The sequence below is a fragment of the Tursiops truncatus genome, chromosome 9 (genome assembly GCF_011762595.2).
Source record: "Tursiops truncatus isolate mTurTru1 chromosome 9, mTurTru1.mat.Y, whole genome shotgun sequence".
Taxonomy (NCBI): Eukaryota; Metazoa; Chordata; class Mammalia; order Artiodactyla; family Delphinidae; genus Tursiops; species Tursiops truncatus.
Window position 1 is genome coordinate 6,770,438 of NC_047042.1, and position 21,538 is coordinate 6,791,975.

At 43.0% G+C, this 21,538-nt stretch overlaps 1 protein-coding gene across 7 annotated transcripts in view; it reads left to right on the forward strand.

The window, feature by feature from the left end:
* LANCL2 (LanC like glutathione S-transferase 2) overlaps window positions 1-21,538 on the forward strand; it is an 82,426-nt gene that overhangs the window by 35,750 nt on the left and 25,138 nt on the right. For 5 of the 7 annotated variants that reach the window (XR_012333823.1, XR_012333824.1, XR_004528042.2 and 2 more), the window contains exons 3-8: window positions 371-578; window positions 1,457-1,604; window positions 2,950-3,096; window positions 6,052-6,234; window positions 16,577-16,753; window positions 19,733-19,805. Coding sequence is in view for 3 of the 7 variants with exons in the window: in XM_004310826.4 (XP_004310874.1) it covers window positions 371-578; window positions 1,457-1,604; window positions 2,950-3,096; window positions 6,052-6,234; window positions 16,577-16,753; window positions 19,733-19,805 (936 nt within the window). In the remaining 4 variants the exon portion in view is untranslated. The remainder of the gene's footprint in view (window positions 1-370; window positions 579-1,456; window positions 1,605-2,949; window positions 3,097-6,051; window positions 6,235-16,576; window positions 16,754-19,732; window positions 19,806-21,538) is intronic. The other 2 variants (XM_019939387.3, XM_033862785.2) reach the window with 2 other exon arrangements.

Sequence of the window (21,538 nt, forward strand, 5' to 3'; positions counted from 1 at the left end):
TATATGAGAAGTAAGAAGAAAAGGATCCAGATTAGCTTATAATACAAAGGAGAATAAGTACAACCTGGAAACGAATGAAAATTAAAGGGGAATGAGTGGGAAGTCTTGTATTTCCTTTATCTAGGAGGTAGTGAATCATTGTGTCAGAACAGTTAGCAACATTTTAACTTGTTTGCAATTTTTTCTACACTGGGTTCTTTTTTTTCCCCATTTTTAAGAAACATATCATATGTAATTTGTTTGAAGTTACTCCTTCAGAAACGTAGGCTTTATGTAGGTTTTTCACGTAATCATGAAATAATGTCCTGACAGTAAAAAGGAAAGACAATAATGCTTTTCTTTTGCGGGGGGGTGGTGGTGATTATTCCAGGCATAGCCCTTTTGTACCTGCAGTTGTATCGGGTCACATGTGACCAGACCTATCTGCTCAGATCCCTGGATTACGTAAAGAGAACACTTCGGAATCTGAATGGCCGGAGGGTCACTTTCCTCTGTGGAGATGCTGGGCCCTTGGCCGTTGGAGCTGTGGTATATCATAAACTCAGAAGTGATTACGAGTCCCAGGAATGCATCACAAAGTGAGTTGTTACAACTGGAAGTATTTTCTCCAAATTCTCAGTCTTGATGTAGAAAGAAACTCAAAAAACGAAAAAGAATTTATCTTTTAATTCACCTGCTCTTGCAGACAGTTCTCTCCAATAAGCGAAGAGTTTGTAGTTTAATCTTGAGCGTAATGGTGGGATTGTATGCTACCTTTCTATCCAAGCATGCGTTTGCCTTAATTTGAGGGAGGAATAAACATGTTCTTTCCTAAATAATTTTTGGTTGCCTTCAATGCATGAAAATTACCTTATATGCCTTAGATTCTCTATAATAACTCAGTTATTTTTAGGTTCAATTGTTAGGAAACAATTACAGAATGTAAGCTTTTATGGTACCTTTTGGTTTATATTCTCTTTTGAAGCAGCAGAAATCAGAGCTCACGGCCATGGTCTGGTGGAGTGTCTGGCAGGTGCTGGTCGGTTAACGTTTGTTAAAGATGGGGTGACTCAAGCTAATTTTCAAGCATTGGCTACATTTTAGTAACATTTTTGTTAAAATTTGAAATCACTTTCTTGTAATTCTGGATTACAAAATTGAGTATCTTCTCGTATATGGTTTAGAGTATCTTCTCTTATATGCATATATCCTATACATTTTAGATATAAATGTAGAACTTTTGAACAGCAAGGTGTTTTATCATTCGTGTTGATGATATCTGAGAGAGAAGTTTTTGTTTGGTTTTGTAGTGGGGAAGTTTTCGTTGTTTTCCCTCTTTTTTGGTATTTTTAAAAATTAGTTTTAAATTAAAAATAGTAGCAGATGGTTCCTAAAGTGACAGGGTTCCTTGCAGTTTCAGGAAGAGGTATGTTAGACATTCTCTCTCTGGGAAAGCAGGATGTTTCTTGTTGGGTAGACTTTTGCAGCTCCAGAGAGCCATCGTCTGCCGAGATTCAGACCTTCCCGACGAGCTGCTTCAGGGCCGGGCAGGCTATCTGTACGCCTTACTCTACGTGAGCACGGAGATGGGGCCGGGCGCCGTGTGTGGGTCAGCTGTCAAAGAGGTACTGTGGGGTCCCGCCCCGGGGCGTCCTCTCCTATCTGCCACGCAGCCTGTCTGCTAGCAGAAACTTGCAGTAGTGGCTGGACTCTGCTTCTAGGTAGGAGTAACTTCCCAAGGCCACTCATAAAATTAATAAATTGCTCCTTTTTTCTCTTCCAGGGATGTTTTTAAAAAAACTTTAGGTCTGTATTAATTTAGCTGTCTTTACTAGAATCAAACAGCAGCGTCAGGAAGATAGAATGTTTATTTCTCTTTCAGGAGGTATCAGAACTGGTAGGCAAACCAGGCGAATATGGCTAGGCACCAGCTTCTGTCTTGTTCTGCCTTATCCTAGGACCGTGCCCCTGTGTGCACGACCACAGCTCGCTGAGCACCCCCAGCCCAGGGGGCGGTGAGGAAGTGGGAGATGAGCAGCTTCCTTTTTAAGCCTGAGAACTAGAAGTTGCCCACCTCACTTCTGCTCCCATCCCACTTCCAGAACTCAGTCAGATGACCGTGTCCAGCTGTTTGTATCTCTGAGGCCAGATGCCTTGCTAAAACTTGGGGCACTGTTACCAAAAGTGTGAGGGGAGAGAGGATATGAGGAAACAATACTGTCTTTGCTGCATAGTCATTCTAAAATCCTGCAACAGACCCCACTTCCTTAGCCTTTCATAAATAAAGCCAGTTCCTCCAGCCTTGGAAGATGTACAGTTATCCTTTAGTACCTGTTAGGGATTGGTTCCAGGACCCCCCTTGGATACTAGAACGCCGGGATGCTGAAGTCCCTTATATAAAGTGGTATGTATTTGCATATAAACTGTGCACATCGTCCCATGTACTTTAAATCATCTCTAGATTACTTATAATACCTAACACCACGTAAATGCTATGTAAAAAGTTGCGCACATGCAGCAAATTCAAGTTTTGCTTCTTGGAACTTTCTGGAATGTTTTTTTACCAGTATTTTTGATCTGAGGTTGGTGAATCCGTGGGTGTGAAACCCGCAGCAAATATGGAGGGCCGACTGTACTTGCCAGTGTTTGGGGGAAAACATTGAAGCTACAAAGCAACTAAGTCTAGGATAGTTTTTATTGGAAGTTTTTCCAGGTTGTAGTAAACTGTTCATGGAAAGACCTTTTGATCTCTTGGTTCTACTTCTTAACATCTTTTTCTACTCTGAGATTGTCTTCTGGTTTCTCTCTGCCTGTATTTATTTATAAAATAAAGATAACAGTGTTGGCTACTAACTGCTTAAAGATTTTTAGAATAAGTAATCTATATAAAGACATGTTGTTATTGTTAATTAGACTGAAACAGATTACATGTAAGTTTTTTAGACTTACGCTATCTCGTTATGTCTGTAGGTAGTCGACGCTATTATTGAATCGGGCAAGGCTTTGTCAAGGGAAGAAAAGAAGGCTGAGCGCTGTCCCCTGTTGTATCAGTGGCACAGGAAGCAGTATGTTGGAGCCGCCCATGGCATGGCCGGAATCTACTACATGTTAATGCAGGTGAGTGATACTCTGAAATACTAGTGCAGTGACCGTATTATAAAATACTAGATCAAATCGGAAATGTGTACTGACATTTTACTACAAACCAAGCAGGCTGAAATGAAATAAGGATCCTGCTTTGAACCATGGATCCCCAAGCAGTGGCCTCCTGAGAGCACATTCTGTGTGCAGTTACGTGTTGGATTAGTTGTCTGTGGCCCACACTTTCTTTCTGTCCATGTCCTCCTGCTCTTTTAATAGGGGAAAACCTTCGGGGAGCAGAGAGGGCTTCCAGAATGCAGACTAGGGCAGAGACTTCATATTCAGATACCCCCAGCTTCCTATCAGTTGTGTTCAAAATTTAACTAGTTTATTGCTGTGGTTATGATTTTGTCTCTGAATCATCCCTGACATCTACTGAATTAAATACTGACTCTTGCGTCAGGCAGTCAGAGACCTCACCCCAAATATTGCTTCAACCTGCTTCCAGCCTTATGGCCTGTGGGTCCCTCTTCCGCTCTGTATGCAGCCTGCAGGCAGACCTCGGCGACGTTGCGGGTTCAGTTCCAGACTGCTGCAATAAAGCAAAACGTCGCAGTGAAGCAAGACTATGCTGTAGTCTGTTAAGCGTGCAATAGCATTGTCTTAAAAAAAAAAGTGTACTTACCTGAAATTAAAAATATTTTGTTGCTAAAAAATGCTTAACCATCATCTGAGCCTTCAGTGAGTTGTAATCTTTTTGCAATAGTAAGATCAAAGATCACAGATCACCATAACAAACATAACAATGAAAAAGTTTGAAATATTGTGAGAATTACCAAAATGTTTCAGAGATACAAAATGAGCGAATGCTATTGGGAAAATGGTGCTGCAAGCCTTCAATTTTTAAAAACCGCAAGTGCAGCTCAGTAAAGCAAAGAACAGTAAAACACGGTCTGGCTGTGCCTCTTGTTTGTTTGTTTTTTCCCCCAATTAAGCCTTTATTCTACTACACCCATAACAGAGTACTTTATAAATTTATTCAAAATTACAACGCTAGTAAGTCAAGGAGCATGGATTAGAATTTAGATCTTTTTAACTAAAAGCCCATGTATTCCTTTTTTAAATTTTCACTTACAAATTCCTGTTTTATTTCTACATTTTGCATCATGCTGCCACTCACTAAGGGAAAACTGGAGATTCCTGTCTGCACAGGACTAGAACTCCCTTCTCTGGTGATTAGTAGGTGTCTTTGGTTATCATTGTAGAAAGTAAAACACGTATGTATTCCAATTTGTGAATCTAGGTGCAGACATGTTTCCAAAATAATCAATTCCATGTCTCATTTTAAAATGGCAGTGTTGTTCTAGACAGTTGGTAGATTGTCCGTTTTTCTCTATTTTCCGAGAAAAAGGTTTTAACAGTGGCTTTTGAACCCTGTTTTAAAAGTGATCATACCCTTAAGGGAAACATAATCATATGAGAATCACACCAATAAAAAATAAGTTAGATTTAGGTGTTTAGTTTAATTTTGCTAGATATTGGGAGGTTCCTTGAGAGAATCACGAATCATAAAATTTACAACTCATCTGCTTTTAAAGTGAAGAACGTGGAAACGCTCTTTCGTGAGGATCCTATTTAGAAACTGGTGTCAGCGTTCTCCTGGTGGATAGCAGCAGTGTGCCAGAGCTGGGCTCACAAGGCCAGCCGCACACGCCGCTCCCCAGCGATGCCAGCCTAGCTGTGCGGGGGTTCCATGTGTGGTTTCATCTGGACAGCTGTCAGAACGACATACACAAGAACTTTCAAAATATCACTTAAAGGGAACTCCGCTCTCACGATGAAGAATAAAAGCACAGTTCTCCTCTGGAAAATCATTTCAAAACCTCAAGGAAAACAGACACCCAGCTTCTCTGATGAGACTCGGAGACTTCTGGAGCCCTGTGCGACAAGTGGACTGAGAACGGATGAAGGAACGAAGGAGCAGCAGGGGACCTGACGGGACAGGGATGCCCGCACAAGGTGCCTGAGGAGGAGGATGCCAGCAAGGAGCCAGCCAGGTGTCCTGCAGGCCCCTGCACTCGGGAGCTTACGGCGCCCTCGGTGTCGGCGCCACACGTGTGTTCAGGTGGGAGTGAGGTCTGGGCTGCAGGAGAGCTTCTTTGGAGATCCTTGTGCGGCCCAGCTGGACCTGTGCAGTGAGATCACTGTGCAGGGTGAGGTGACTGCAGGAAACAGTACGTGGTCTGGAGCAGTCAAACCAGTTCTTCTGACTCCAGAAAAGCAGGTGGAGAGGAGAGTGGAAGTGGAGCACAGACCTGAAAGCGGGGCTTGGTGACTGTCCACACGGTCAGCGGGAGACCTCCCTGCTGCCACAGCCAGCCTTGCGCCAGCACCTTTCCCCGCCCCAGCCGGCAACACGGCCACCACCTCACCTGGGGGAGTGAAGTCTCTCTTTTGGAGAAACAGCTCAGATAAAAGATGTGTAGGTATAGGTATGTGGCAGTCCCCATTAAAAAAGGTGGCTAGCTGTCTGCGGTGGTTACTTGTATGTGTTCACTTGGCTGGGCTGCCATTGCCCAGCTGTTTGGTCAAACATTATTCTGGGTGTGTCTGTGAGGGAGTTTGGGTGATACTTACATTTAAACAGGTGGACTTGTAGTAAAGCAGTTTGCTCTCCGCTTGTGGGTGGGCCTCATCCAGTCAGTTGCATTGTGGGTGGGCCTCATCCAGTCAGTTGCCTCCCCCGAGCAAGAGGGAATTCCCCAGCGGATGGCCATCAGTTTCATGCACAGCATTGGAAAGGGTTGATGCAAAGGTCTGCCCAGGCCTTAAGTAACCAGAGAAGTGGACTAATTCTAATTTTATGTGTTCCTCAGTATTCTGGGTAATTGATGCTTAACTATATTAGCCACAATGCAGAGGTTTAAAAAAAAAGAAAAAAAAAGCTTATGGAAACATAAATTAAATGTTTTATTTTTGTTTGTTTAAAAGCCAGCAGCAAAAGTGGACCAAGAAACCTTGACAGAAATGGTGAAACCTAGTATTGACTATATGCGCCACAAAAGATTCCGATCTGGGAATTATCCGTCATCCCTAAGCAATGAGACAGACCGACTGGTGCACTGGTGTCACGGGGCCCCCGGTGTCATCCACATGCTCATGCAGGCGTACAAGGTCAGTGCTGCAGGGCGTGTCCTTAGCACCCGATGTGCACAGACAGGTTTTCACCGCCAAGTTTTCAGTTTGGTTTTGGTAGGCACATTTGCTTGCAAACTAAAAACATTTTAGAGTTAATGTTTTTACTAGTAAACAGAAAGTCTTTTTATTTCACTGTTCATCACCACTGTAATCAGAGTTGTAAGTATGTGTGTGTGTGTTTTAACAGGGATTATATTCGTGTGTAAAAGAAAACCTAGATGACATAAGTGTGAATATCCAATAAGGCAGGAGGCAGTATTGTAACCAAAATGCTTTTTATTTGCCTTCACATCATTTGATTTCCTTGCTTGAATAAGCCTTTATTGCCGGATGATGATGATCCAGGAGCTGTTAAATTTGAGTTTTAAATTATTATAAAATTATTTACAAAAGATCGATGTGGCATTCAAATTTTTACACGTATGAGGTATTATTGGAAATTAGGCAGTACCTTTACTGATGAATTGTAGTAGACTCTGTAGATCTATCTGGGCACAGTATTAAGAATACTGTTGATTTCTCCCCTGGACTTAGAATTATCATGTGAGTTGAAAGCAAACAATTCTTCTTTTGCAATTTTATTTTTCTTTTAATGCGTCTTTGTTTGTAATAGTTGACGTTGGAGATTGTTGCTTATATACCAGCGTATACAAATGTAACCACTGTGACTGATTAGTGTTTTGGCAAGGTCTCTTAGTTTTGCAGAAATAGGCTTACTGGAGCAGAATTCATATGTCTACCTGAAAATTACAGAAGAACTGGTCCCTGAATCAATTTTATTTTCCTTTTGTCATTAACTATAGTAAATTACTTAGAAAAACTGTGGGGAATTAACCTTTCATGATTTAGGCTGATTTCTCAGAATTTTTTAGTCCTACAACAATAACACCAAAAATACTCACATAATATAGAAGTCAGGTACGAGCATTCAAGAAAATAACTCAGAAAGTTATGATGTTTGATGAGAGGAAAGCACAACGAAGTATACTTTTCGGAGATCTGAAGAACTTAATGATTCATCTTCTTAACAATACCTCAGCTTTTAAATTAGAACAGACTTCTGTTCCAGTCATTGCCTCCCCTTTTCTAGAGCTTTAGAGGAAATGTAACTTCAGTGACGTAGAGATAAGTCTGTAATATTATAAATATCCAACCATAGTATCTGAGCACTGACAGCATAAACAGGAATCCTTTGGTATTCAAAACAGATGTTTGACTGTTAAAAGCTGAAAGCTTCTATTTGTCAAACTCCTTTTCCCTTTTGCTTTAAAGAGGATCAGCTATAGGGTGGGCACTCCTGGTGGCTGGTAGTCTTGGCTTCTGGGGGTCTCCCCACTCCTGCTTTAGGAGCTGAGCTGTGGCCAGTAAGAAGTGGTCAGGAGCCAGGGCTCTCAGTGGGCCCTTGTCCTGGGCAGTTCCATTTCCATTAGCCATGCTGACCGTGGCCACCACCTGCTGCTTCCACCACTGCTGGTACCAAGGGAGCAGGCGCCACAGACCCCTGCCAGCGGCAGGGCCACTGCGTCCCAGCCCGGCTCTGCCTGCAGGGCTTCCGCTCCAGAGACCACTGGGTGCCTGTCCCCGCCCCCACCCCCCTACACACACTGATTCCAAAACAGAAGTTCCTCTTTTCTAGAAGCATGGACAATGTCAATAAGATCCCATACTTAGTCACTAAAACTTAATTTTGTCCATGTACTTCAGAATTCCCAAACACGAGGAAGGGGAGGAATAGCGGAATCTTCTGGGGCAGAAGGTGTCACTGGTAGTTTGAAGAAGCATAGATCATGTAGTTTTACAGTTGGGGGTGAAAATATGTCTTCAGAGTATAAGTTAGTGGAGTATGAAATTTGTACTTGGCCAGGACAGGGGGTGGCACAAAGCTAGAGAAACACAGCTCTAGACTCTATTTTCTCTCAGGTTATTGTTAACTCAGATTAAGAGGGTCATTGTCCATTGAAGCCATCTCTCAAAGCGAGGAAATGTTTAAATTTTGTGTAATAACAAGCTTTCAGCAGTTTCTTACGCTGGCACATAAAGTTGTAAGTCCTTCAGCAGCACTTAGGAAGGCATAAGGTGTTCAAGTATTTAAAAAATATATTAATATCTTTCACAAATAGAACTATAATTTGAGTCCAGATTCACACTAAATTTGTTTTCCCTTCCTATAGATGCTAATCACATTTCACGTAGGGTATACTCTTCTTGGTATGAACATGTATTCGCCGTTATGTAGTATTGTAGATGGCCTTGGAAAAAAGGTCAAGATTTTTAACAATATTTGTATGCTGTATTAGGAATTTTGTTACTTGCAAATGATTTCCTAACAATTACATTTGTGGACCTCGTAGCTGGACTCCATTTTGATGAATAGTTACGATCAGTTCTTAATTATCTGACAGTAAATTACAGGTTACGGTAACAAATCCTACCACCTTCTAACCACACATTTAGGCCCTGGGGCATTAGCAGTTTGTGTGGACTCAGCCACTAATAAACAAATGCTAGCATTGGTCAAATAAAATTACATTTGGAAAAGTAAATATGTTGCCCAGGAAAACCAGGTAAGTCATACCAAAGTGATATCAAAGTAATCCTTTGATTCTGGGCCAGATGTGTGAAACAACCATACCTTCGCCTCCTGCACCCACAATCCTGCTCTGAAATTCCCACAGTAGACCTGGGTTAGAATGCGTCCTCATGGTCGACTCTTCACTGTCCATCAGAAAATGTTTTCATATGAATTATTTTCCAAAAGCTCATTTGTAAGTTGATTATTTCTAACATGGAATGTCTTTCTAGGTGGTGTATATCAGGATCACCTGGAGAGGTTATTTTCAAACTATATTTTCTTTCCTTCTTCCTCAAGATTCTGGTATCTTCCTAATATTAAGCATCATTTATAAACGTACCACAGTTTATGCCTTTGTTTTTCAGTTGTTTCTAGTTTTTTGCTATTGTGAATAAGCTGTAGTGAACATTCTTGTACAGACCTTTTCGTAGGCATATGTTTGCATTTCTCTGGGGCTAATAACTAGGATTAGAACTGCTTGATCAGAAGGCAGCTTTTTTAGTTTCATAAGACACTGCCAGACCTTTTCTCAAAGGGCTGTACCGGTTTACATTCCATCTGCAGTGTAAACAGAGTTCCAGTCGCTCCGCATCTCTGCTAACACCTGGTGTTGAAAGGCATCTTGATTTTATTCTGGTGGGTGTTTCATTGTGGCTTTAATTTCTGCCTTCCTGATGGTTAATGATGTTGAGCAATTTTGCTTGTGCTCATGGGTTGTTTGTACAGTTGACCCTTGAACAACATGGGTTTGAACTGCGTGGGGCCACTTATACATGGATTTTTTCAGTAAATACAGTACTGTGGTACCACACGGTATGCAGTGTGGTGAATACGGGGATGCAGAATGGCATACAGAGAGAGCCCATTGTAAAGTTACGCGAGGATTTTCAACAAGGTGGGGGCTGGCACCCCAACCCCCATGTTGTTCAAGGGTCAACTGTGTATCTTTGTTGAGTGTCTGTTCATATCTTTTACCCACACTGTTTTATGTATTTATTGTTTTCCTTTTATTATGGAGTCATAAAAATTCTTCCTATGTTCTGGTTGTAAGTCCTTTTGTCAGATACGTTTTGGAAATAATTTCTCCCAGTCTGTAGTTGGCCCGATCATGTTCTTTATGGCATCTTCTAATGAATAGAGTTTTAAATTCTGGTAAAATCTGCCTTATCAGTGTGTTTTTTGTAATGGTAACTACTTTCTGTATCTTGTCTGAGAAATTTTACTTACTCCCAGGTTATACAGATAGTATTCTCCTACATGCTTCATGGATTTAGATTTTACGTTGAGAACTGTCTCAAATTAAGTTTTGTATATTATGTGAAGTAAGGAGTGAAGAACTTTTTTTAACCATAGGAGTATCTGATTGTTCCCACATCATTTGATTTCCCCATTGATTGATTTGGTACATGTAGAGGCACTAGTTCAAAAGTCAAATGACCTAGTAAGTGTAGGTTTATTTCTGGGCTCTCTGTTCTGTTTCTTTGGCTTCTTTATCTGTCACTGTGATACCATGCTGTTTGGATTACTTTAGCTTTACTCTAAGTTTTGACATCAGGTAATTTAAGACTTCAGCTTTGTTCTTCTTTTTCAAAATTGCTTTAAATATTCTAGATCCTTTGCATTCCTGTATAAGTTTTAGAAATCAGTTTGTCAGCAAAAGAGGCCTAGTGGGATTATGACTGAGATTGCATTCAGTCTGTAGAACAGTTTTGGTAGAATTGATACCAGTATTGAGTGTTCTTATGCACAAATATGGTATATCTCTCCACTTTTTACGTTTTCTTTCATTTATGTCAGCAGTGTTTTATAGTTTTTGATGTCTTTATATTTAAAGTGTGTGTCTTCGTAGTTGGGTGTTGTCTAGCAATGCAGTCTAACAACCTCAGGCTTTAATTTGGAATGTTAAGTTCATATAGAGTTAATGTAATTATTTATGTGGTTGGATTTAGCTCTGCCATTTTTCCATATGGTTTCTATTGGCTACATCTTGGAACTCTTTTTTCCTCCTCTGTTTTTTCTTTCTTGCCTTTTTAGGGAGGTAGGAGAGAGTAACTGAATATTTTCTGGAATTCCATTTTAAGTTCTCTGTTGGCTCTTTTAACTATGTCTATTTGAACATTTTTTTAGTGGTTGCTCAATATACATCTTTAACATTGCAATATACATCCTTAACTTTTCACAGTCTGCTTAGAATTAACATTGTACACTTCATATAAAATGTAAGGAGATAGTAAGTGCCTAGTTCTCTTGACAGCAGTTCTGTACATCTTTATTACATCTGTCAAGATGTATCAACAAATGTTATAAACCCCCAGTATAGTTTCATAATTTTTGCTTTTTAAATAGTCCTATATGTATTTTAAAGAAATTAAGACAAGCAAAGAAGATGGTCTTTGATATGTATTTGTATATTTCCTCTTTTCAGTGCTCTTCATTCCTTCTTGAAGGTCCCGATTTCTATCAAGTATCATTTCCTTCAGCCCAGAGAACTTCCTTTAGCATTTCTTATAGTCCAGGTTTGGTGACAGCAGATTTATCACTTATCTTAAATTTGTCTTTATTTCACTTTCATTCATTCTTTTTTTTTTTTCTTAATGGAAAATAAAGGACAGTACATTTTAGTTGTAGTGCATGCATTTGGATCCCAACTCATTGCTAAACAGTCCCGTGCCTCCGGCCCTGCCTCGGGTGGTGAGCGCCATATGGGCACCATGTTCTGCCTGGAGCCACCCACTTGAATGCGCCAGTCGGAACTCCTTTGGCCTGGCTTTCATTGATTCAGCAGATTACTTAAAGGATGATCCATTGTCAAAGAGATGATTCTTGCAAGGAATGCATGTCTGCAAACAGCCTCTAGTTTGTAGATCGTTGTGGAATCTGTGATAACGAGGATTCTGTATCTTCCTCTAACTGAAGAAAATTTCTTGCAGTTCTGTGTGACGATGATGTGTGGTTCTTGACATCCGAATGAACTGATACAATTCTAACAGTAGAATTCCTACTGTTACATATTCCTGTGGCACTGGTACAGTTTGTACCGAATTGCTTTGTAGTTTTCAAGGTGAGCTTGACATTTTGGGATTACTAGTATATCTGCCTTACATACCAGGGAACTTTTCCTAATGTAGGTAAAAGTTTTGGTTACTTCCTGGTTGTTCCTACAATGGTGATTTCCATAGGCAAAATCTGAAACAGTCCCTCTGGGGTGGTGCTTCAATCTTCCTTCCACATCCTGTGGTGGTTTGTGAAGAATGCTGTCCTTACCGTGAACATGTAGATCAATTCTGTGGACATTTCTTTATTATCCCGAAAACTGCAGAGAACAGGGGTTTTGTAATAACTGATCCAGAAATTCCCTTGCACTTTAGGAATGCCTAATAATAAGCAAAAGCAATGAGAGAGGTGAATATTACCCTGTACTTAAGAAAACTCAGTTCTGCTGCCCCATCAGATTGGCTACTAAGTCTAAATGGAAGAGGGAAAAAAAAATTGAAGTGGAAAATTGTGAAGGATTCCTTCTCTCCAAGACCTACAGTGGAAATGCCTCTTAGGAATTAGTTTTTTAATTAACTACTAAAATATTGTAAGGTTAATCTCCTAATAAATTGAGTATTGTTACTGGAAGAGGTCTTGTAAATGAATCAGCTGAAACGTCACTTCTACTTATGAGAATAAAAAAAAATGTTAAGTAGTGTTATTAACTTCCTGTCATGTTTGTTTCTTGGCAAGTCCAGACCCTCTTACCAATCCAGTTTCACTGAATATGAGCTCATTTTTCCTGTTTTGATATTTTCCTTGAAGGCTTTAATTTTAGTAGTTGAAATCATCTTAAAGAAGATAAAGGAAATATTGGATGAAAAGATGAAAGCATTAAGAAGGAAGGGAAAAAAAATCTTCATTTCCTTGGAGCAGACATTGTTATTCACAGTGTTTATGAAGAAATGGTAAACACCATGACAGTAAGACATAATGATTTGCATCCCAAAGGCTGTTGCATGTAGTCATGTATTAAGCCATAAAAGAAAAAAATCAACCCAGTTTTCCCTTGGAAAAGCTTAAGAGGCAGAGGGAGTAAGGTCAGACTCTTATAGCTCAATGGAAAATTACACCAGGTATTAAAAAATTCTGAATTCTGCTTCATACCATGCAATCCACAACAGGGTTATACCGAGGAGAGGTCTCGGGGACCAGGTCTGAGGAAGGGACAGGGTGTGTTCTAGTCCACCGTGGTGCAGAAGAGCTAGGTTCACTCTACAAAGGGTTAGGTGTGAAACAGTGTGTGGTCTCAGAGGGCTGTGGTACCACTGGCTCCTACTCTTCACTCTCTTATTTTATGTTTTTTATTGAAGTATAGTTGATTTACAGTGTTGCGTTGGTTTTAGGTGTACAGCAAAGTGATTCAGAGATATTATATATATCCTTTTTCAGATTCTTTTCCCTTATAGATTATTACAAGATATTGACTGTAGTTCCCTGTGCTATACAGTAGGACCGTGTTGTTTATGTATTTTATATATAGTAGTGTGTGTGTGTTAATCCTAAACTCCTTATTTATCTGTCCCCCCTTTCCCCTTTGGTAACCATAAGTTTGTTTTCTATGTCTGTGAGTCTGTGTCTGTTTCATAGGTAAGTTCATTTGTGTCATATTTTAGGTTCCACATATAAGTGATATCATGTGGCATTCGTCTTTCTCTTTCTAACTTCACTTAGTGTGATAATCTCTAGGTCCATCCATGTTGCTGCAAGTGGCATTATTTTCTTATTTTTTACGGCTGAGTAGTATTCCATTGTATATATGTACCACATCTTTATCCATTCATCTGTCTATGGACACTTAGGTTACTTCTATGTCTTGGCTATTGTAAGTTTCACCTTCATTCTTTGAAGATATTTTTGCTGAATATCTAGGCTGACAGTTTTTTTTTTTCCTTTCAGTTCTTTAAAGATACTGCTCCACTGTCTTCTGGCCTTCACTGTTTTTAGGATGTTAGTCATTCTTTATATTGTTCTCTTATAAGTAGTCTGTGTTTTCTCTGGAAGCTTTCGGGATTTTCTCTTTTTGGTTTTCAATATTTTTATCATGTACCCATGTGTATCTGTTTGTGTTTATCCTGCTTGAGAGCCTTTAAGCTTCTTGAACTTGTATGTCTTCCACTACATTTGGTAAACGTTAGGCCTTTACTTTCCAACAGGTCTCTGAGGCTTTTGTTTTTAATTTCTTTTCTTTTCTGTAATTCAGATTGTATAATTGCTATTTATTTAGCTTCATATTCACTAATGAGTTCTTCTCTATTAAGCCTTACTCAATAAGTTTTTAATTTCATCTATTGGTGTTTTTTCAGTTCCTGAATATCTATTTCTTTTTATAGTAATGTTTCTCTGAGATTTCCAAACCATTCATTGATGATGTATTTAGTTTCTTTTTCATCCTTAAAGATTTTTAATAACTGCCCCAAATGCTTGTCTCTGTTTTCAACATTTGGTCGTCTCAGCATCAGTTCATTTTCTAATGTGATCAGACAGACTCAGAGAAGTTGAGATGACTCACCCAAAGTTACTTGGTCAGTTGTCGTGGAAGAGGGAGTCCAGCCATATCTTCCGACTCCAGATGTCTTACTTCTTCCTCTGCATCGCACTGTCTCTTCAAACTTTCTGTCATGACATTTCCCAGGGAAATTTATGATTTGAGAGAGGTAATGTGGATCAGTAGATAGATTTTCTGGCCAAGTTATAATGGCTACAATGTAGAGAAGATAAATCTGGGAGCTTCAGTGTTCATTAAATTTTTAAATGTCCTACTATTTATTTTTTTTAAAAGGAATATTTATTTATTTTTTTTTTTGTTTATTTATGGCTGCGTTGGGTCTTCGTTGCTGCACGTGGGCTTTCTCTAGTTGAAGCGAGCGGGGGCTACTCTTCGTTGTGGTGTGTGGGCTTCTCATTGCGGTGGCTTCTCATTGCAGAGCACGGGCTCTAGAGCGCAGGCTCAGTAGTTGTGGCACGTGGGCTCAGTAGTTGCGGCTCGTGGGCTCTAGAGCACAGGCTCAGTAGTTGTGGCTCGCGGGCTCTAGAGCGCAGGCTCAGTAGTTGTGGCTCACGGGCTCTAGAGTACAGGCTCAGTAGTTGTGGCTCGTGGGCTCTATAGCACAGGCTCAGTAGTTGTGGCACTCGGGCTTAGCTGCTCCGCGGCATGTGGGATCTTCCTGGACCAGGGCTCGAACCCATGTCTCCTGCATTGGCAGGCGGATTGTTAACCACTGCGCCACCAGGGAAGCCCCTCAAATGGCCCGCTATTCAGAGTAGCTCCTCACGTGGAGCATGAGTGTGTGACGGTAGTGGGCGTGGTGGGCGTGCTGCGGGCATGCACCGGGGAAGGAAGGTAAAGCTTGCTGCGTGGGGTGCCTCTAGCAGCTCAGTCTCAGCAGGGGGCAGGGACAATGGGAAAGAAGTCCGACTGATTGCACGTACCCCTGGGTGACCATCAGAAAGGAGCCAGTCAGGTTTTCTTTAGGACTGGCCTTACTCAGTGTGATTTTATGACAGAGCCTCCAAAACAGTCTCCTTTCAGCTGTCAGCTTTGACCTAGTCTTTTTCAGGATGGGAGCAAGGTTCCTTTTAGAATTCATTTTAAGAGGCTTAAGATGCGAATGCGAGGATGACACGTTTGTGCTGGCCTCATAACACAGAAAGGATGGTGGTCAGTGACAGCTCGGAAGTAGCACTCACCAGGCGCCAGGCAGTGTTCTGAGAGCTTCTTGTGTGTTATTTCATTTTAATACAACAAGCCGCTGAGATGAAGAAAGGGTATCTTTTTATAGTACATTAAGACGTAAGAGGTGCCTTGTCCTCGGTCACAGTTAAAAGGTGACAGAGCTGAGGTTGACACTCAGGGGCCCCAGAGTCCACGTCTCAGCTGCTTTTATGACCGAGAGGCCTGCTCCTGCCCCTGGCGAGGCCCTGCGCCCGGAGCGGTGACTGCGGTGCGGATCTGCCTCCGTCCCCTGCTGGCCACGGCAGGCGCTGGTCGCAGTTCAGGCACTTGGGTTTTCCTGCACCTCAGAGCCTCCTCGGCGGGTGCCCAGGAGTCACCGCTCAGCAGTCACAAGGAGGGTCCCCTTTGCCACCCCGAGGAGCTCTTCTCCAGTGACCCTTTGCCTCTCATCCGTGGTCCAAAACGCATTTGCACTAGAATGGAATGAGCTAATAAGCAGGGGAGACTGCTAATAACAGATTCAGAGGAGAGGACCAGGGAAAGAAAATAAATGAAATGAGAGGAGACAGAGGAGTGTCCAGGGGAATCTGGGGGAGCGAAAGCTTCCTCATGCTGGCGCACTTGCCTCCACTGAGCACGTTTGTCCCTCCGTCCCCATAAACCATTGCGTGGAGATGGTGCCGCCTGGCGCTGGGGCTGAGGACACTCTTTGCGGGGTTCCTTGTGACGGTTTATGACAGCTCATCGGGTGCATTGGATGTGTGGCTAACCTAGGATGTGGAATTTTCCTGACCTGCATGACGGGACAGTGCGGAATCCTCGACTGCCCTCTGCACGAGTAGGGGTGTCACAGCTGCAGCCTACAGGTCCCAGGAGGCACGGTACCTGGTGCACTGCTGCTGCCTCTGGGCTTGGTTTACCCGTCATTTCAGGTTTCTGAATGCCGTGCAGTTTCCTAAACAGAAAGGGGAAATATTTCGCTAACTCGTTGCATAAGACCTCTGTTTAACACTGCTTTGTTTCTCATCGCCCAGGTGTTTAAGGAGGAGAAGTACTTGAAGGAGGCCATGGAGTGCAGCGACGTGATTTGGCAGCGAGGTCTGCTGCGGAAGGGCTATGGGATCTGCCATGGGACCGCTGGCAACGGCTACTCTTTCCTTTCCCTTTACCACCTCACACGGGACAAGAAGTACCTCTACCGCGCTTGCAAGGTAAGGGCATCTCTATCCAAACCGCTTCTGAACCCTCCAGGGCACACACACAGCCCAAATACAGCTCTCTCCTCCTTCAGACATGTTTCTCCCAACTCTGGGGTTTCTTCTGCAGAGCCTTGTCCCTGGCGGCCGTGTGCCTTGGCCGTACCATCTGTACAATGGGACTAAGGGGTGGAAATGCATTCAGGAGTCCCATGACCTGTTAGGATGCCCTCCTGTGCATTTATTCGCTTCATGACTTTGGGGCGCCCCTTCTTCAAGCCTCAGTTTCCTCATCTGTAAAAATACTACCCGCCTCCTAAATTTGTTCCAGGAAGAATCAGTTGAGGTAATGGGCAGGTCGTCGGTAGTTGCCCCTGCTTAAAATCCTCCAGTGGTTTCCCACTGCCCGTGAGCGGCACCCACAGCCCCGAAGTGGAGAGCCCCGTGCGCCTCGGCCCCTGCCTGCCTCTCGCCCGCCTTGCCCCACGCTCTCCACGGGGTGCAGCGTTCCCGGGGCTTCCCCGAAATCTGCCTGGTGGAGGCGACCTCTGAGGGCTCCCCAGTGACAGAGCCACCAGGGCACTCACCGTGCGCTTCTGCTTGTGCCTGAGTGTGCCGCACCCTAGACCACGAGCCGCGTGATCTTCTAGTCAACGTCCGACCCTACCCAGTACCTAGGGCAGTGCCGGCACCGAGGACAGGCCTAATAGATACGCATGGGATGTGCGCAAGTGGACGCACAGAACAAGACTCGGTAAATGTTTGCTGGCGTTTTTATTGCTGTGCACATTTCACAAAATAAAGTTACAGGAACACAGAAAAAAGATTGGAAGAAAATGCACCAAAATGTCCCATGACCTTGACAGATGGAGGCATTCGGGTGGCTTATTCTGTATATTTATTACTGTTCTGAAGCCTTTTCTCACACCAGATGGAACAGAGCCTTCCGACCTGGTGCCCCGAGACACGCACACGGTCGTAGTGCCCACACTCAGCAGAGGCCACGCGGGGTATTGTGGGGATGCAGAGGGCAGGTGCCTGACCCGGGCGTCGAGGGTGCCGTGTAGGCGGAGACCCAGAGCAGAGCTGGAGCTTGAGCAGGCGGGTGGGAGCGGTGCCGCCAGCCGAGGAAGCTGGCGGGGTGAGCACCCTGGGGCCCGCAGCGTTCCCTCGGCCAGAGCAGAGCAGGGCAGGAGCTGGGGTCAGCGAGGCGAGGGGCAGCTCGGGTGGACGGCAGTCACAGTAGCAGATGGGTAAGAAAATATGGGGATTGGGGAAGGCTTCATGGGGGCTGAGGCACAGCTAGTTTTCTAAAGATGTGGAGCTTTCCAGGTGGGCCAGGAAGGCAGGGCATGGGGAGGCGAAGTGCACCCCAGTAGGAGAAGAGCCCCTGCAGAGCCACGGAGGCAGGCACGGCACAGTGCAGCCTGACCCCGAGCGCTCAGCACGGGAGGGTGCAAGGGCGAGGGGTGAAGTCAGAGGGGCCGAGGCCAAAGAAAGCTGGTCCTTCCCCTTAGTCAGTAGATCTGAGCCTTGGTTACACCTTAGAATCACTGGAGCTTTAAAAGAGTGCCTGGGGCTTCCCTGGTGGCACAGTGGTTGAGAGTCCGCCTGCTGATGTGGGGGACACGGGTTCGGGCCCCGATCCGGGAAGATCCCACATGCCGCAGAGCGGCTGGGCCTGTGAGCCATGGCCGCTGAGCCTGCGCGTCCGGAGCCTGTGCTCCGCAACGGGAGAGGCCACAACAGTGAGAGGCCCGCGTACTGCAAAAAAAAAAAAGAGTGCCTGGACCACACCCTGGGCCCGGTTCTGCGGGAGGCCAGGCCCCCGGGTACCAGCTCCTGGGTGGTTCTCATCTGCAGGCGGGGCTTCCCAAAGGTTTGTGATTCATGTCCAGACTCCTCTCAGAAGGATTGCCGTGGCCACGGTGGAATGGATGAGGTAGAGGTAAACAATTTGGGTTTCTCCAAATTGTTGTTTAATAATTAATGCAAGAAATGTTGAGTTATAAACCCAAGGGCATTGGCTGTGATACTGAAGAGGAGAGATTCAGAAACACTTAAGCTATTGATACAGCTGACTCACTTTGTTATAAAGTAGAAAGTAATACACCAGCATAAAGCAAGTATACTCCAATAAAGATGTTAAAAAAATAAATAAATTCCTCATGATAGACACTAAAAAAAAAACAGATATGGAGCTGAGCCCACAGAATTCAGTGGGTTTTCTTAATGTGGAGAAGACAGAAATGTGTGAATGTCTCTCTGGTCTCTGACTAGGTGGTGGAGCATCAGACAAGCTAGAAGAGTGAGCAGATCTGGAGGGTAGAAGGTTTATTGTATATGTGCTGAATTTATGATTCTTTATGTACACATGACAAAAATAAGTTACCTTAAGCCAAAAAGGGAAATTTATTATAATGTTATAAAAATCCATTGAAGAGGTTTAAGAAGAAAGGGTCAGGGAGCCCAGAGGAAATTGCTGATAAAGCTAAGGGATGAGTTTTCAAGATGAGCAGGGTGGGCAGTGGGCAGTGGGTGGGCCGGCCGGGGAGCAGTGGGGAGAGGAGGGAGGGAGGGAGGGCTGCGTGTTCAGCAGAGGGGCTGGCGGTGAGCCCAGAGAGCGCAGCCAGGCAAGCGGTTTCAGAGCCAGTGTTTTAATCTGGATGGAGCGCCTGCAAGGGCAGGAGGCGGTGCTTAGAAAAGACCGGAGGTTGTTGGGCTGTGAGATTCCTTACTTCAGCCTTCCCAACAACCTTCCTAGGTAAATTCCCCCCTACGGAGGAGGAAGCAGGCCTAGGCAGGTGACAGCTTGCCAGGTCTCACCTGCTCAGAAGAGGTGGTGCCGAGTCGCTCCGAGCTCACGCTCCTGACCACTCTGTTGCCTGGGAGTCTGCTTACTTTGATTCTGGGTGAATTCACTGCAGTGTCTTAGGCGTTCCATTTTCACCAAGTGAAATCCCCACTCTTAAAAAGAAATGTCTTTCTCCCTAGTTTGCAGAATGGTGCCTAGAATATGGAACACATGGTTGCCGCATTCCTGACAGACCCTATTCTCTCTTTGAAGGTAAGAGTGAGGGAAAGCTCCAGGTTTAAGTATCTGGGTGTGTGCATTTGGTTCTCCTGACTGTGCACACTCACAGTTGATCTTAATTAGTAATCGCTGCACAGCTGGTAAATACCGTGAGCAAAGTTGTTCATTGCTGAAAATTATATTGAGTCTCTTTACCTTCTTGCCTGTTTTGTGTGTGCTCGTGTGAACTTCCTCCAAGTATTTTTAGATCTTTTGTGACCTGTATAGGCATAGACTGTCTGCTGCTCAGTAATGGAAGAAAATAACGTTTACTCCTGTGCATTTCATCGGTAATATTGTGCGTGTAGTATTGATCTATTCACAGCAAACTTGGTTAGTTACTTAAATGTATTTAATTAAGTCATGTAAAGAAGTGTAAATAATTAATATTAGTAATTTAAAAGTATTAGTAAATACAAGTATTAGTAGTTGGAAAAAATAATGAGAATATTGAAGACAGTTCTGAAAAACAAGAGCAATGAAAGAAACCAGCAAACACATTGCGAGTCTGCTCCAGGCACACACAGTACATAGAATATAATTCAGGAAAACAAAACGGAAGTCCTACAGAGACTCAGATATTCTTTGTTTAGTGTGTGTGTGTGTGTGTGTAATGGTAATTTGGAACATAAGCCACAGAAACCAGAGGGCAAACGTTAATGGTGTTACGATAAATGGATGGTGACTTTTTAATTACTTTAGAGCCACCTTTTATAGTAATTCCAAAATAAATTTCAGAAGGAATAAATGAATACTTTTTAAAAACTCAAAAATTAGATGGGTGTTGAATTTTGTCAGGTGCTTTTCTTGCATCAGTTGGTAAGATCATGTGGCTTTTCTTCTTCAGGCCCCTAGCAATGTGGATCACACTGGTTGATTTTCAAATATTAAGCCAACCTTGCATCTCTGGAATAAACCTTACTTGGCCATGGTGTACAGTTCTTTTTATGTATTGCAGAATAATATTTGCTAATATGTTGATGATTTTTGTGTCTATATTCATGAGGAATATTGGCCTGTAGTTTTCCTTTGTTATACTGTGTTTGTCTGGTTTTGCTATCTGGGTAATGCTGGCCTAATAAACTGTACTGAGAAGTACCTTCTCCTCTGTTTTCTGTAATAGATTGTATATTAATTGGTGGAAGAATTCTCATTTAAATGTTTGGTAGCATTCTTCAGCGAAACCTTCCTAGCCGAGAGATTTCTTTTCCGGGAGTTTGAAATTTACAAATTCAGTTTGTTTAATAGGTTACAAGGCTGTTCAAGTTATCTGTTTCATATTCAGTGAGTTTTAGTAGTTTGTATTTTCAAGATATGGCTCCAGTTCACCTGAGGGGTTAAATTTTTGTGCATAAAAAGCTTTGGTGGCAGTCCTTCGTTATCTTCTTGATGTCTGAACTGTCTGTCGTGCTAATGCCGTGTTTTATGTCAGCTACTGAGATTTTAATCATATAATAGATAAACGAGCAAAAATCAGAGCGTCTGTTGTTATCTTTTGCCGAATAAGATCTTTTTAATATTCAAAGAAACCGTAATGGAAAAAATGTTTCTCAGAATAAAAATGTCGTCTTTTGGGTCATAAAAATGAGGTGTATTTGTATCAGATATAACACAGTTAATACCTGAACTCTAAATGGAGTTCATTCAGGTTCATAAATTCAAGTTGATAATGGCAAATTCAAAGCCCCAGCGGGTGAAAATCTTCGAATGTACCCTCCCGAGAGGCT